Source organism: Pseudophryne corroboree, chromosome 11 (assembly GCF_028390025.1).
Source record: "Pseudophryne corroboree isolate aPseCor3 chromosome 11, aPseCor3.hap2, whole genome shotgun sequence".
NCBI lineage: Eukaryota > Metazoa > Chordata > Amphibia > Anura > Myobatrachidae > Pseudophryne > Pseudophryne corroboree.
Window position 1 is genome coordinate 17,851,187 of NC_086454.1, and position 13,406 is coordinate 17,864,592.

At 60.8% G+C, this 13,406-nt stretch overlaps 1 protein-coding gene across 1 annotated transcript in view; it reads left to right on the forward strand.

Annotated features, from left to right (window-relative positions):
* Nucleotides 1-280: 280 nt before the first annotated feature.
* SLC22A18 (solute carrier family 22 member 18) overlaps nucleotides 281-13,406 on the forward strand; it is an 82,233-nt gene continuing 69,107 nt past the window's right edge. Inside the window, exon 1 of the mRNA XM_063944155.1 lies at nucleotides 281-548. Coding sequence (XP_063800225.1) covers nucleotides 281-548 — 268 coding nt within the window. The remainder of the gene's footprint in view (nucleotides 549-13,406) is intronic.

A 13,406-nucleotide genomic window follows, 5' to 3' on the forward strand; every position in this document is an offset into this window, starting at 1 on the left:
CCAGTGCATAACCACAAAGGACTTCGTACCCGTACGACGCACGTGCGCATTGTGGTGCATACGCATGCGCAGATTAGACTTTTTTTTTCACTGATCGCTACTCAGCGAACAACGGCAGCTAGCGATCAACTCGGAATGCCCCCCACTGTCTGTACCTGGGTATAATTACAGCTTGTATAGTGGAGCCCTCTGCTGGTCAGCCTCTGTAATTATCTGTGAGCTGTGTGCGATCCAACACTGGACTCAATGGCCTATATAGTATACGCACCCAGTCAGAAATATGATAGGCTTTCCAGTGTTGGGTTCTCCAAGAACATCACAGAGGGTGACCAGCAGGGGTCGCTCCTGGGTGACACGCTATGGGGTTTTTATATTTAACAATGTACTGTTATTATCCCGCAGGTTTTCCGATCAGTATGGGACACGCGCCGCTCTCACGCTGTCCTTCCTGTCTGCTTCCTTCTACTACCTGATCCTCGTATTTACCACCAACATCCCACTCTTGTTCCTGTCGCGGCTTCCATCTGTCTTCATGCATGGCCTGCCAGGTACTGTATATAATGGATCAGGTACTCGGTTGGTGGTATGAACCCACTAACTGAGTGGGAATTCTGGGCGGGTTTTGGCATTCCGGCCACCGGTATCCTGAATGACAGTTTAACCGCACCCCGTATACAATAACCTAGTCTGATTGGTTCATTATGAGGCCATGCTGCAGAATGTGGGGGCAGATGTCACCTGTGCACCTGGGTAATACCATGCTGCGATGTAGATGGGGGCAAATGTAACCTGTGCGCCTGTGCTGCAGAGGTGGTGGCAGATGTAACCTGTGCGCCTGTGCTGCAGAGGTGGTGGCAGATGTAACCTGTGCGCCTGCGCTGCAGAGGTGGTGGCAGATATAACCTGTGCGCCTGTGCTGCAGAGGTGGTGGCAGATGTAACCTGTGCGCCTGCGCTGCAGAGGTGGTGGCAGATGTAACCTGTGCGTCTGCGCTGCAGAGGTGGTGGCAGATATAACCTGTGCGCCTGCGCTGCAGAGGTGGTGGCAGATATAACCTGTGCGCCTGCGCTGCAGAGGTGGTGGCAGATGTAACCTGTGTGTCTGTGCTGCAGTGGTGGTGGCAGATGTAACCTGTGCGCCTGGGCTGCAGAGGTGGTGGCAGATGTAACCTGTGCGCCTGTGCTGCAGAGGTGGTGGCAGATGTAACCTGTGCGCCTGCGCTGCAGAGGTGGTGGCAGATGTAACCTGTGCGCCTGCGCTGCAGAGGTGGTGGCAGATGTAACCTGTGTGTCTGCGCTGCAGAGGTGGTGGCAGATATAACCTGTGCGGCTGCGCTGCAGAGGTGGTGGCAGATATAACCTGTGCGCCTGCGCTGCAGAGGTGGTGGCACATGTAACCTGTGCGCCTGCGCTGCAGAGATGGTGGCAGATATAACCTGTGCGCCTGTGCTGCAGAGGTGGTGGCAGATGTAACCTGTGCGCCTGCGCTGCAGAGGTGGTGGCAGATGTAACCTGTGCGCCTGCGCTGCAGAGGTGGTGGCAGATGTAACCTGTGCGCCTGCGCTGCAGAGGTGGTGGCAGATGTAACCTGTGCGCCTGCGCTGCAGAGGTGGTGGCAGATGTAACCTGTGCGGCTGCGCTGCAGAGGTGGTGGCAGATGTAACCTGTGCGCCTGCGCTGCAGAGGTGGTGGCAGATGTAACCTGTGCGCCTGCGCTGCAGAGGTGGTGGCAGATGTAACCTGTGCGCCTGCGCTGCAGAGGTGGTGGCAGATGTAACCTGTGCGCCTGTGCTGCAGAGGTGATGGCAGATATAACCTGTGCGCCTGTGCTGCAGAGGTGGTGGCAGATGTAACCTGTGCGCCTGCGCTGCAGAGGTGGTGGCAGATGTAACCTGTGCGCCTGCGCTGCAGAGGTGGTGGCAGATGTAACCTGTGTGTCTGCGCTGCAGAGGTGGTGGCAGATATAACCTGTGCGCCTGCGCTGCAGAGGTGGTGGCAGATGTAACCTGTGCGCCTGCGCTGCAGAGGTGGTGGCAGATGTAACCTGTGCGCCTGCGCTGCAGAGGTGGTGGCAGATGTAACCTGTGCGCCTGCGCTGCAGAGGTGGTGGCAGATGTAACCTGTGCGCCTGTGCTGCAGAGGTGATGGCAGATATAACCTGTGCGCCTGCGCTGCAGAGGTGGTGGCAGATGTAACCTGTGCGCCTGCGCTGCAGAGGTGGTGGCAGATGTAACCTGTGCGCCTGCGTTGCAGAGGTGGTGGCAGATGTAACCTGTGCGCCTGTGCTGCAGAGGTGGTGGCAGATGTAACCTGTGCGCCTGCGCTGCAGAGGTGGTGGCAGATGTAACCTGTGCGCCTGTGCTGCAGAGGTGGTGGCAGATGTAACCTGTGCGCCTGCGCTGCAGAGGTGGTGGCAGATGTAACCTGTGCGCCTGCGCTGCAGAGGTGGTGGCAGATATAACCTGTGCGCCTGCGCTGCAGAGGTGGTGGCAGATGTAACCTGTGCGCCTGCGCTGCAGACGTGGTGGCAGATGTAACCTGTGCGCCTGTGCTGCAGAGGTGGTGGCAGATGTAACCTGTGCGTCTGCGCTGCAGAGGTGGTGGCAGATGTAACCTGTGCGTCTGTGCTGCAGAGGTGGTGGCAGATGTAACCTGTGCGGCTGCGCTGCAGAGGTGGTGGCAGATGTAACCTGTGCGCCTGTGCTGCAGAGGTGGTGGCAGATGTAACCTGTGCGCCTGTGCTGCAGAGGTGGTGGCAGATGTAACCTGTGCGCCTGTGCTGCAGAGGTGGTGGCAGATGTAACCTGTGCGCCTGTGCTGCAGAGGTGGTGGCAGATGTAACCTGTGCGCCTGCGCTGCAGAGGTGGTGGCAGATGTAACCTGTGCGGCTGCGCTGCAGAGGTGGTGGCAGATGTAACCTGTGCGCCTGCGCTGCAGAGGTGGTGGCAGATGTAACCTGTGCGCCTGCGCTGCAGAGGTGGTGGCAGATGTAACCTGTGCGCCTGCGCTGCAGAGGTGGTGGCAGATGTAACCTGTGCGCCTGCGTTGCAGAGGTGGTGGCAGATGTAACCTGTGCGCCTGGGCTGCAGAGGTGGTGGCAGATGTAACCTGTGCGCCTGCGCTGCAGAGGTGGTGGCAGATGTAACCTGTGCGGCTGCGCTGCAGAGGTGGTGGCAGATGTAACCTGTGCGCCTGCGTTGCAGAGGTGGTGGCAGATGTAACCTGTGCGCCTGTGCTGCAGAGGTGGTGGCAGATGTAACCTGTGCGCCTGCGCTGCAGAGGTGGTGGCAGATGTAACCTGTGCGCCTGTGCTGCAGAGGTGGTGGCAGATGTAACCTGTGCGCCTGCGTTGCAGAGGTGGTGGCAGATGTAACCTGTGCGCCTGTGCTGCAGAGGTGGTGGCAGATGTAACCTGTGCGCCTGCGCTGCAGAGGTGGTGGCAGATGTAACCTGTGCGGCTGCGCTGCAGAGGTGGTGGCAGATGTAACCTGTGCGCCTGCGCTGCAGAGGTGGTGGCAGATGTAACCTGTGCGCCTGCGTTGCAGAGGTGGTGGCAGATGTAACCTGTGCGCCTGTGCTGCAGTGGTGGTGGCAGATGTAACCTGTGCGCCTGCGCTGCAGAGGTGGTGGCAGATGTAACCTGTGCGCCTGCGCTGCAGAGGTGGTGGCAGATGTAACCTGTGCGCCTGCGCTGCAGAGGTGGTGGCAGATGTAACCTGTGCGCCTGCGCTGCAGAGGTGGTGGCAGATGTAACCTGTGCGCCTGCGCTGCAGAGGTGGTGGCAGATGTAACCTGTGCGGCTGCGCTGCAGAGGTGGTGGCAGATGTAACCTGTGCGCCTGCGCTGCAGAGGTGGTGGCAGATGTAACCTGTGCGCCTGCGCTGCAGAGGTGGTGGCAGATGTAACCTGTGCGCCTGCGCTGCAGAGGTGGTGGCAGATGTAACCTGTGCGCCTGTGCTGCAGAGGTGGTGGCAGATGTAACCTGTGCGCCTGCGCTGCAGAGGTGGTGGCAGATGTAACCTGTGCGCCTGCGCTGCAGAGGTGGTGGCAGATGTAACCTGTGCGCCTGTGCTGCAGAGGTGGTGGCAGATGTAACCTGTGCGCCTGCGCTGCAGAGGTGGTGGCACATGTAACCTGTGCGCCTGCGCTGCAGAGGTGAGGACAGATGTAACCTGTGCGCCTGTGCTGCAGAGGTGGTGGCAGATGTAACCTGTGCGCCTGCGCTGCAGAGGTGGTGGCAGATGTAACCTGTGCGCCTGCGCTGCAGAGGTGGTGGCAGATATAACCTGTGCGCCTGCGCTGCAGAGGTGGTGGCAGATGTAACCTGTGCGCCTGCGCTGCAGAGGTGGTGGCAGATGTAACCTGTGCGTCTGTGCTGCAGAGGTGGTGGCAGATGTAACATGTGCGCCTGTGCTGCAGAGGTGGTGGCAGATGTAACATGTGCGCCTGTGCTGCAGAGGTGGTGGCAGATATAACCTGTGCGCCTGCGCTGCAGAGGTGGTGGCAGATGTAACCTGTGCGCCTGCGCTGCAGAGGTGGTGGCAGATATAACCTGTGCGCCTGTGCTGCAGAGGTGGTGGCACATGTAACCTGTGCGGCTGCGCTGCAGAGGTGGTGGCAGATGTAACCTGTGCGCCTGCGCTGCAGAGGTGGTGGCAGATGTAACCTGTGCGCCTGCGCTGCAGAGGTGGTGGCAGATGTAACCTGTGCGCCTGCGCTGCAGAGGTGGTGGCAGATGTAACCTGTGCGCCTGCGCTGCAGAGGTGGTGGCAGATGTAACCTGTGTGTCTGCGCTGCAGAGGTGGTGGCAGATATAACCTGTGCGCCTACGCTGCAGAGGTGGTGGCAGATGTAACCTGTGCGCCTGCGCTGCAGAGGTGGTGGCACATGTAACCTGTGCGGCTGCGCTGCAGAGGTGGTGGCAGATGTAACCTGTGCGCCTGCGCTGCAGAGGTGGTGGCAGATGTAACCTGTGCGCCTGCGCTGCAGAGGTGGTGGCAGATATAACCTGTGCGCCTGTGCTGCAGAGGTGGTGGCAGATGTAACCTGTGCGCCTGCGCTGCAGAGGTGGTGGCAGATATAACCTGTGCGCCTGCGCTGCAGAGGTGGTGGCAGATGTAACCTGTGCGCCTGTGCTGCAGAGGTGATGGCAGATATAACCTGTGCGCCTGTGCTGCAGAGGTGGTGGCAGATGTAACCTGTGCGCCTGCGCTGCAGAGGTGGTGGCAGATGTAACCTGTGCGCCTGCGCTGCAGAGGTGGTGGCAGATGTAACCTGTGCGCCTGCGCTGCAGAGGTGGTGGCAGATGTAACCTGTGCGCCTGTGCTGCAGAGGTGATGGCAGATATAACCTGTGCGCCTGTGCTGCAGAGGTGGTGGCAGATGTAACCTGTGCGCCTGCGCTGCAGAGGTGGTGGCAGATGTAACCTGTGCGCCTGCGCTGCAGAGGTGGTGGCAGATGTAACCTGTGCGCCTGCGTTGCAGAGGTGGTGGCAGATGTAACCTGTGCGCCTGTGCTGCAGAGGTGGTGGCAGATGTAACCTGTGCGCCTGCGCTGCAGAGGTGGTGGCAGATGTAACCTGTGCGCCTGCGCTGCAGAGGTGGTGGCAGATGTAACCTGTGCGCCTGTGCTGCAGAGGTGGTGGCAGATGTAACCTGTGCGCCTGCGCTGCAGAGGTGGTGGCAGATGTAACCTGTGCGCCTGTGCTGCAGAGGTGGTGGCAGATGTAACCTGTGCGCCTGCGCTGCAGAGGTGGTGGCAGATGTAACCTGTGCGCCTGCGCTGCAGAGGTGGTGGCAGATATAACCTGTGCGCCTGCGCTGCAGAGGTGGTGGCAGATGTAACCTGTGCGCCTGCGCTGCAGAGGTGGTGGCAGATGTAACCTGTGCGCCTGTGCTGCAGAGGTGGTGGCAGATGTAACCTGTGCGTCTGCGCTGCAGAGGTGGTGGCAGATGTAACCTGTGCGTCTGTGCTGCAGAGGTGGTGGCAGATGTAACCTGTGCGCCTGTGCTGCAGAGGTGGTGGCAGATGTAACCTGTGCGCCTGTGCTGCAGTGGTGGTGGCAGATGTAACCTGTGCGCCTGTGCTGCAGAGGTGGTGGCAGATGTAACCTGTGCGCCTGTGCTGCAGAGGTGGTGGCAGATGTAACCTGTGCGCCTGTGCTGCAGAGGTGGTGGCAGATGTAACCTGTGCGCCTGTGCTGCAGAGGTGGTGGCAGATGTAACCTGTGCGCCTGTGCTGCAGAGGTGGTGGCAGATGTAACCTGTGCGCCTGCGCTGCAGAGGTGGTGGCAGATGTAACCTGTGCGGCTGCGCTGCAGAGGTGGTGGCAGATGTAACCTGTGCGCCTGCGCTGCAGAGGTGGTGGCAGATGTAACCTGTGCGCCTGCGCTGCAGAGGTGGTGGCAGATGTAACCTGTGCGCCTGCGCTGCAGAGGTGGTGGCAGATGTAACCTGTGCGGCTGCGCTGCAGAGGTGGTGGCAGATGTAACCTGTGCGCCTGCGTTGCAGAGGTGGTGGCAGATGTAACCTGTGCGCCTGTGCTGCAGAGGTGGTGGCAGATGTAACCTGTGCGCCTGCGCTGCAGAGGTGGTGGCAGATGTAACCTGTGCGCCTGTGCTGCAGAGGTGGTGGCAGATGTAACCTGTGCGCCTGCGTTGCAGAGGTGGTGGCAGATGTAACCTGTGCGCCTGTGCTGCAGAGGTGGTGGCAGATGTAACCTGTGCGCCTGCGCTGCAGAGGTGGTGGCAGATGTAAACTGTGCGCCTGTGCTGCAGAGGTGGTGGCAGATGTAACCTGTGCGCCTGCGCTGCAGAGGTGGTGGCAGATGTAACCTGTGCGCCTGTGCTGCAGAGGTGGTGGCAGATGTAACCTGTGCGCCTGCGTTGCAGAGGTGGTGGCAGATGTAACCTGTGCGCCTGCGCTGCAGAGGTGGTGGCAGATGTAACCTGTGCGGCTGCGCTGCAGAGGTGGTGGCAGATGTAACCTGTGCGCCTGCGCTGCAGAGGTGGTGGCAGATGTAACCTGTGCGCCTGCGTTGCAGAGGTGGTGGCAGATGTAACCTGTGCGCCTGTGCTGCAGTGGTGGTGGCAGATGTAACCTGTGCGCCTGCGCTGCAGAGGTGGTGGCAGATGTAACCTGTGCGCCTGCGCTGCAGAGGTGGTGGCAGATGTAACCTGTGCGCCTGCGCTGCAGAGGTGGTGGCAGATGTAACCTGTGCGCCTGCGCTGCAGAGGTGGTGGCAGATGTAACCTGTGCGCCTGCGCTGCAGAGGTGGTGGCAGATGTAACCTGTGCGCCTGCGCTGCAGAGGTGGTGGCAGATGTAACCTGTGCGCCTGTGCTGCAGAGGTGGTGGCAGATGTAACCTGTGCGCCTGCGCTGCAGAGGTGGTGGCAGATGTAACCTGTGCGCCTGCGCTGCAGAGGTGGTGGCAGATGTAACCTGTGCGCCTGCGCTGCAGGGGTGGTGGCAGATGTAACCTGTGCGCCTGCGCTGCAGAGGTGGTGGCAGATGTAACCTGTGCGCCTGCGCTGCAGAGGTGGTGGCAGATGTAACCTGTGCGGCTGCGCTGCAGAGGTGGTGGCAGATGTAACCTGTGCGCCTGCGCTGCAGTGATGGTGGCAGATGTAACCTGTGCGCCTGCGCTGCAGAGGTGGTGGCACATGTAACCTGTGCGGCTGCGCTGCAGAGGTGGTGGCAGATGTAACCTGTGCGCCTGCGCTGCAGAGGTGGTGGCAGATGTAACCTGTGCGCCTGCGTTGCAGAGGTGGTGGCAGATGTAACCTGTGCGCCTGCGCTGCAGAGGTGGTGGCAGATGTAACCTGTGCGCCTGCGCTGCAGAGGTGGTGGCAGATGTAACCTGTGCGCCTGCGCTGCAGTGATGGTGGCAGATGTAACCTGTGCGCCTGCGCTGCAGAGGTGGTGGCAGATGTAACCTGTGCGCCTGCGCTGCAGAGGTGGTGGCAGATGTAACCTGTGCGGCTGCGCTGCAGAGGTGGTGGCAGATGTAACCTGTGCGCCTGCGCTGCAGAGGTGGTGGCAGATGTAACCTGTGCGCCTGCGCTGCAGAGGTGGTGGCAGATGTAACCTGTGCGGCTGCGCTGCAGAGGTGGTGGCAGATGTAACCTGTGCGCCTGCGCTGCAGAGGTGGTGGCAGATGTAACCTGTGCGCCTGCGTTGCAGAGGTGGTGGCAGATGTAACCTGTGCGCCTGTGCTGCAGAGGTGGTGGCAGATGTAACCTGTGCGCCTGCGCTGCAGAGGTGGTGGCACATGTAACCTGTGCGGCTGCGCTGCAGAGGTGGTGGCAGATGTAACCTGTGCGCCTGCGCTGCAGAGGTGGTGGCAGATGTAACCTGTGCTCCTGCGCTGCAGAGGTGGTGGCAGATGTAACCTGTGCGCCTGCGCTGCAGAGGTGGTGGCAGATGTAACCTGTGCGCCTGCGTTGCAGAGGTGGTGGCAGATGTAACCTGTGCGCCTGTGCTGCAGAGGTGGTGGCAGATGTAACCTGTGCGCCTGCGCTGCAGAGGTGGTGGCACATGTAACCTGTGCGCCTGCGCTGCAGAGGTGAGGACAGATGTAACCTGTGCGCCTGTGCTGCAGAGGTGGTGGCAGATGTAACCTGTGCGCCTGCGCTGCAGAGGTGGTGGCAGATGTAACCTGTGCGCCTGCGCTGCAGAGGTGGTGGCAGATATAACCTGTGCGCCTGCGCTGCAGAGGTGGTGGCAGATGTAACCTGTGCGCCTGCGCTGCAGAGGTGGTGGCAGATGTAACCTGTGCGTCTGTGCTGCAGAGGTGGTGGCAGATGTAACATGTGCGCCTGTGCTGCAGAGGTGGTGGCAGATGTAACATGTGCGCCTGTGCTGCAGAGGTGGTGGCAGATATAACCTGTGCGCCTGCGCTGCAGAGGTGGTGGCAGATGTAACCTGTGCGCCTGCGCTGCAGAGGTGGTGGCAGATGTAACATGTGCGCCTGTGCTGCAGAGGTGGTGGCAGATGTAACCTGTGCGCCTGCGCTGCAGAGGTGGTGGCAGATGTAACCTGTGCGCCTGTGCTGCAGAGGTGGTGGCAGATATAACCTGTGCGCCTGCGCTGCAGAGGTGGTGGCAGATGTAACCTGTGCGTCTGCGCTGCAGAGGTGGTGGCATATATAACCTGTGCGCCTGCGCTGCAGAGGTGGTGGCAGATGTAACCTGTGCGCCTGCGTTGCAGTGGTGGTGGCAGATGTAACCTGTGCGCCTGCGCTGCAGAGGTGGTGGCAGATGTAACCTGTGCGCCTGCGCTGCAGAGGTGGTGGCAGATGTAACCTGTGCGCCTGCGCTGCAGAGGTGGTGGCAGATGTAACCTGTGCGCCTGTGCTGCAGAGGTGGTGGCAGATGTAACCTGTGCGCCTGCGCTGCAGAGGTGGTGGCAGATGTAACCTGTGCGCCTGCGCTGCAGAGGTGGTGGCAGATGTAACCTGTGCGCCTGCGTTGCAGAGGTGGTGGCAGATGTAACCTGTGCGCCTGCGCTGCAGAGGTGGTGGCAGATATAACCTGTGCGCCTGCGCTGCAGAGGTGGTGGCAGATGTAACCTGTGCGCCTGTGCTGCAGAGGTGGTGGCAGATGTAACCTGTGCGCCTGTGCTGCAGAGGTGGTGGCAGATGTAACCTGTGCGCCTGCGTTGCAGAGGTGGTGGCAGATGTAACCTGTGCGCCTGCGTTGCAGAGGTGGTGGCAGATGTAACCTGTGCGCCTGTGCTGCAGAGGTGGTGGCAGATGTAACCTGTGCGCCTGTGCTGCAGAGGTGGTGGCAGATGTAACCTGTGCGCCTGCGTTGCAGAGGTGGTGGCAGATGTAACCTGTGCGCCTGTGCTGCAGAGGTGGTGGCAGATGTAACCTGTGCGCCTGTGCTGCAGAGGTGGTGGCAGATGTAACCTGTGCGCCTGCGCTGCAGAGGTGGTGGCAGATGTAACCTGTGCGCCTGCGCTGCAGAGGTGGTGGCAGATGTAACCTGTGCGTCTGTGCTGCAGAGGTGGTGGCAGATGTAACCTGTGCGGCTGCGCTGCAGAGGTGGTGGCAGATGTAACCTGTGCGCCTGCGCTGCAGAGGTGGTGGCAGATGTAACCTGTGCGGCTGCGCTGCAGAGGTGGTGGCAGATGTAACCTGTGCTCCTGCGCTGCAGAGGTGGTGGCAGATGTAACCTGTGCGCCTGCGCTGCAGAGGTGGTGGCAGATGTAACCTGTGCGCCTGCGTTGCAGAGGTGGTGGCAGATGTAACCTGTGCGCCTGTGCTGCAGAGGTGGTGGCAGATGTAACCTGTGCGCCTGCGCTGCAGAGGTGGTGGCACATGTAACCTGTGCGCCTGCGCTGCAGAGGTGAGGACAGATGTAACCTGTGCGCCTGTGCTGCAGAGGTGGTGGCAGATGTAACCTGTGCGCCTGCGCTGCAGAGGTGGTGGCAGATGTAACCTGTGCGCCTGCGCTGCAGAGGTGGTGGCAGATATAACCTGTGCGCCTGCGCTGCAGAGGTGGTGGCAGATGTAACCTGTGCGCCTGCGCTGCAGAGGTGGTGGCAGATGTAACCTGTGCGTCTGTGCTGCAGAGGTGGTGGCAGATGTAACATGTGCGCCTGTGCTGCAGAGGTGGTGGCAGATGTAACATGTGCGCCTGTGCTGCAGAGGTGGTGGCAGATATAACCTGTGCGCCTGCGCTGCAGAGGTGGTGGCAGATGTAACCTGTGCGCCTGCGCTGCAGAGGTGGTGGCAGATGTAACATGTGCGCCTGTGCTGCAGAGGTGGTGGCAGATGTAACCTGTGCGCCTGCGCTGCAGAGGTGGTGGCAGATGTAACCTGTGCGCCTGTGCTGCAGAGGTGGTGGCAGATATAACCTGTGCGCCTGCGCTGCAGAGGTGGTGGCAGATGTAACCTGTGCGTCTGCGCTGCAGAGGTGGTGGCATATATAACCTGTGCGCCTGCGCTGCAGAGGTGGTGGCAGATGTAACCTGTGCGCCTGCGTTGCAGTGGTGGTGGCAGATGTAACCTGTGCGCCTGCGCTGCAGAGGTGGTGGCAGATGTAACCTGTGCGCCTGCGCTGCAGAGGTGGTGGCAGATGTAACCTGTGCGCCTGCGCTGCAGAGGTGGTGGCAGATGTAACCTGTGCGCCTGTGCTGCAGAGGTGGTGGCAGATGTAACCTGTGCGCCTGCGCTGCAGAGGTGGTGGCAGATGTAACCTGTGCGCCTGCGCTGCAGAGGTGGTGGCAGATGTAACCTGTGCGCCTGCGTTGCAGAGGTGGTGGCAGATGTAACCTGTGCGCCTGCGCTGCAGAGGTGGTGGCAGATATAACCTGTGCGCCTGCGCTGCAGAGGTGGTGGCAGATGTAACCTGTGCGCCTGTGCTGCAGAGGTGGTGGCAGATGTAACCTGTGCGCCTGTGCTGCAGAGGTGGTGGCAGATGTAACCTGTGCGCCTGCGTTGCAGAGGTGGTGGCAGATGTAACCTGTGCGCCTGCGTTGCAGAGGTGGTGGCAGATGTAACCTGTGCGCCTGTGCTGCAGAGGTGGTGGCAGATGTAACCTGTGCGCCTGTGCTGCAGAGGTGGTGGCAGATGTAACCTGTGCGCCTGCGTTGCAGAGGTGGTGGCAGATGTAACCTGTGCGCCTGTGCTGCAGAGGTGGTGGCAGATGTAACCTGTGCGCCTGTGCTGCAGAGGTGGTGGCAGATGTAACCTGTGCGCCTGCGCTGCAGAGGTGGTGGCAGATGTAACCTGTGCGCCTGCGCTGCAGAGGTGGTGGCAGATGTAACCTGTGCGTCTGTGCTGCAGAGGTGGTGGCAGATGTAACCTGTGCGGCTGCGCTGCAGAGGTGGTGGCAGATGTAACCTGTGCGCCTGCGCTGCAGAGGTGGTGGCAGATGTAACCTGTGCGTCTGTGCTGCAGAGGTGGTGGCAGATGTAACCTCTGTGCCTGCGCTGCAGAGGTGGTGGCAGATGTAACCTGTGCGTCTGTGCTGCAGAGGTGGTGGCAGATGTAACCTGTGCGCCTGCGTTGCAGTGGTGGTGGCAGATGTAACCTGTGCGCCTGCGTTGCAGAGGTGGTGGCAGATGTAACCTGTGCGCCTGCGTTGCAGTGGTGGTGGCAGATGTAACCTGTGCGCCTGCGCTGCAGAGGTGGTGGCAGATGTAACCTGTGCGCCTGCGCTGCAGAGGTGGTGGCAGATATAACCTGTGCTCCTGTGCTGCAGAGGTGGTGGCAGATGTAACCTGTGCGTCTGTGCTGCAGAGGTGGTGGCAGATATAACCTGTGCGCCTGCGTTGCAGAGGTGGTGGCAGATGTAACCTGTGCGCCTGCGCTGCAGAGGTGGTGGCAGATGTAACCTGTGCGCCTGCGCTGCAGAGGTGGTGGCAGATATAACCTGTGCGCCTGCGTTGCAGAGGTGGTGGCAGATGTAACCTGTGCGTCTGTGCTGCAGAGGTGGTGGCAGATGTAACCTGTGCGCCTGTGCTGCAGAGGTGGTGGCAGATGTAACCTGTGCGTCTGTGCTGCAGAGGTGGTGGCAGATGTAACATGTGCGCCTGTGCTGCAGAGGTGGTGGCAGATGTAACCTGTGCGCCTGCGCTGCAGAGGTGGTGGCAGATGTAACCTGTGCGCCTGCGCTGCAGAGGTGGTGGCAGATATAACCTGTGCGCCTGCGCTGCAGAGGTGGTGGCAGATGTAACATGTGCGCCTGTGCTGCAGAGGTGGTGGCAGATGTAACCTGTGCGCCTGTGCTGCAGAGGTGGTGGCAGATGTAACCTGTGCGCCTGCGCTGCAGAGGTGGTGGCAGATGTAACCTGTGCGCCTGCGCTGCAGAGGTGGTGGCAGATATAACCTGTGCGCCTGCGCTGCAGAGGTGGTGGCAGATGTAACCTGTGCGCCTGCGCTGCAGAGGTGGTGGCAGATGTAACCTGTGTGTCTGCGCTGCAGAGGTGGTGGCACATGTAACCTGTGCGGCTGCGCTGCAGAGGTGGTGGCAGATGTAACCTGTGCGCCTGCGCTGCAGAGGTGGTGGCAGATGTAACCTGTGTGTCTGTGCTGCAGAGGTGGTGGCAGATGTAACCTGTGCGCCTGCGCTGCAGAGGTGGTGGCAGATGTAACCTGTGCGCCTGCGCTGCAGAGGTGGTGGCAGATGTAACCTGTGCGGCTGCGCTGCAGAGGTGGTGGCAGATGTAACCTGTGCGCCTGCGCTGCAGTGATGGTGGCAGATGTAACCTGTGCGCCTGCGCTGCAGAGGTGGTGGCACATGTAACCTGTGCGGCTGCGCTGCAGAGGTGGTGGCAGATGTAACCTGTGCGCCTGCGCTGCAGAGGTGGTGGCAGATGTAACCCGTGCGCCTGCGTTGCAGAGGTGGTGGCAGATGTAACCTGTGCGCCTGTGCTGCAGAGGTGGTGGCAGATGTAACC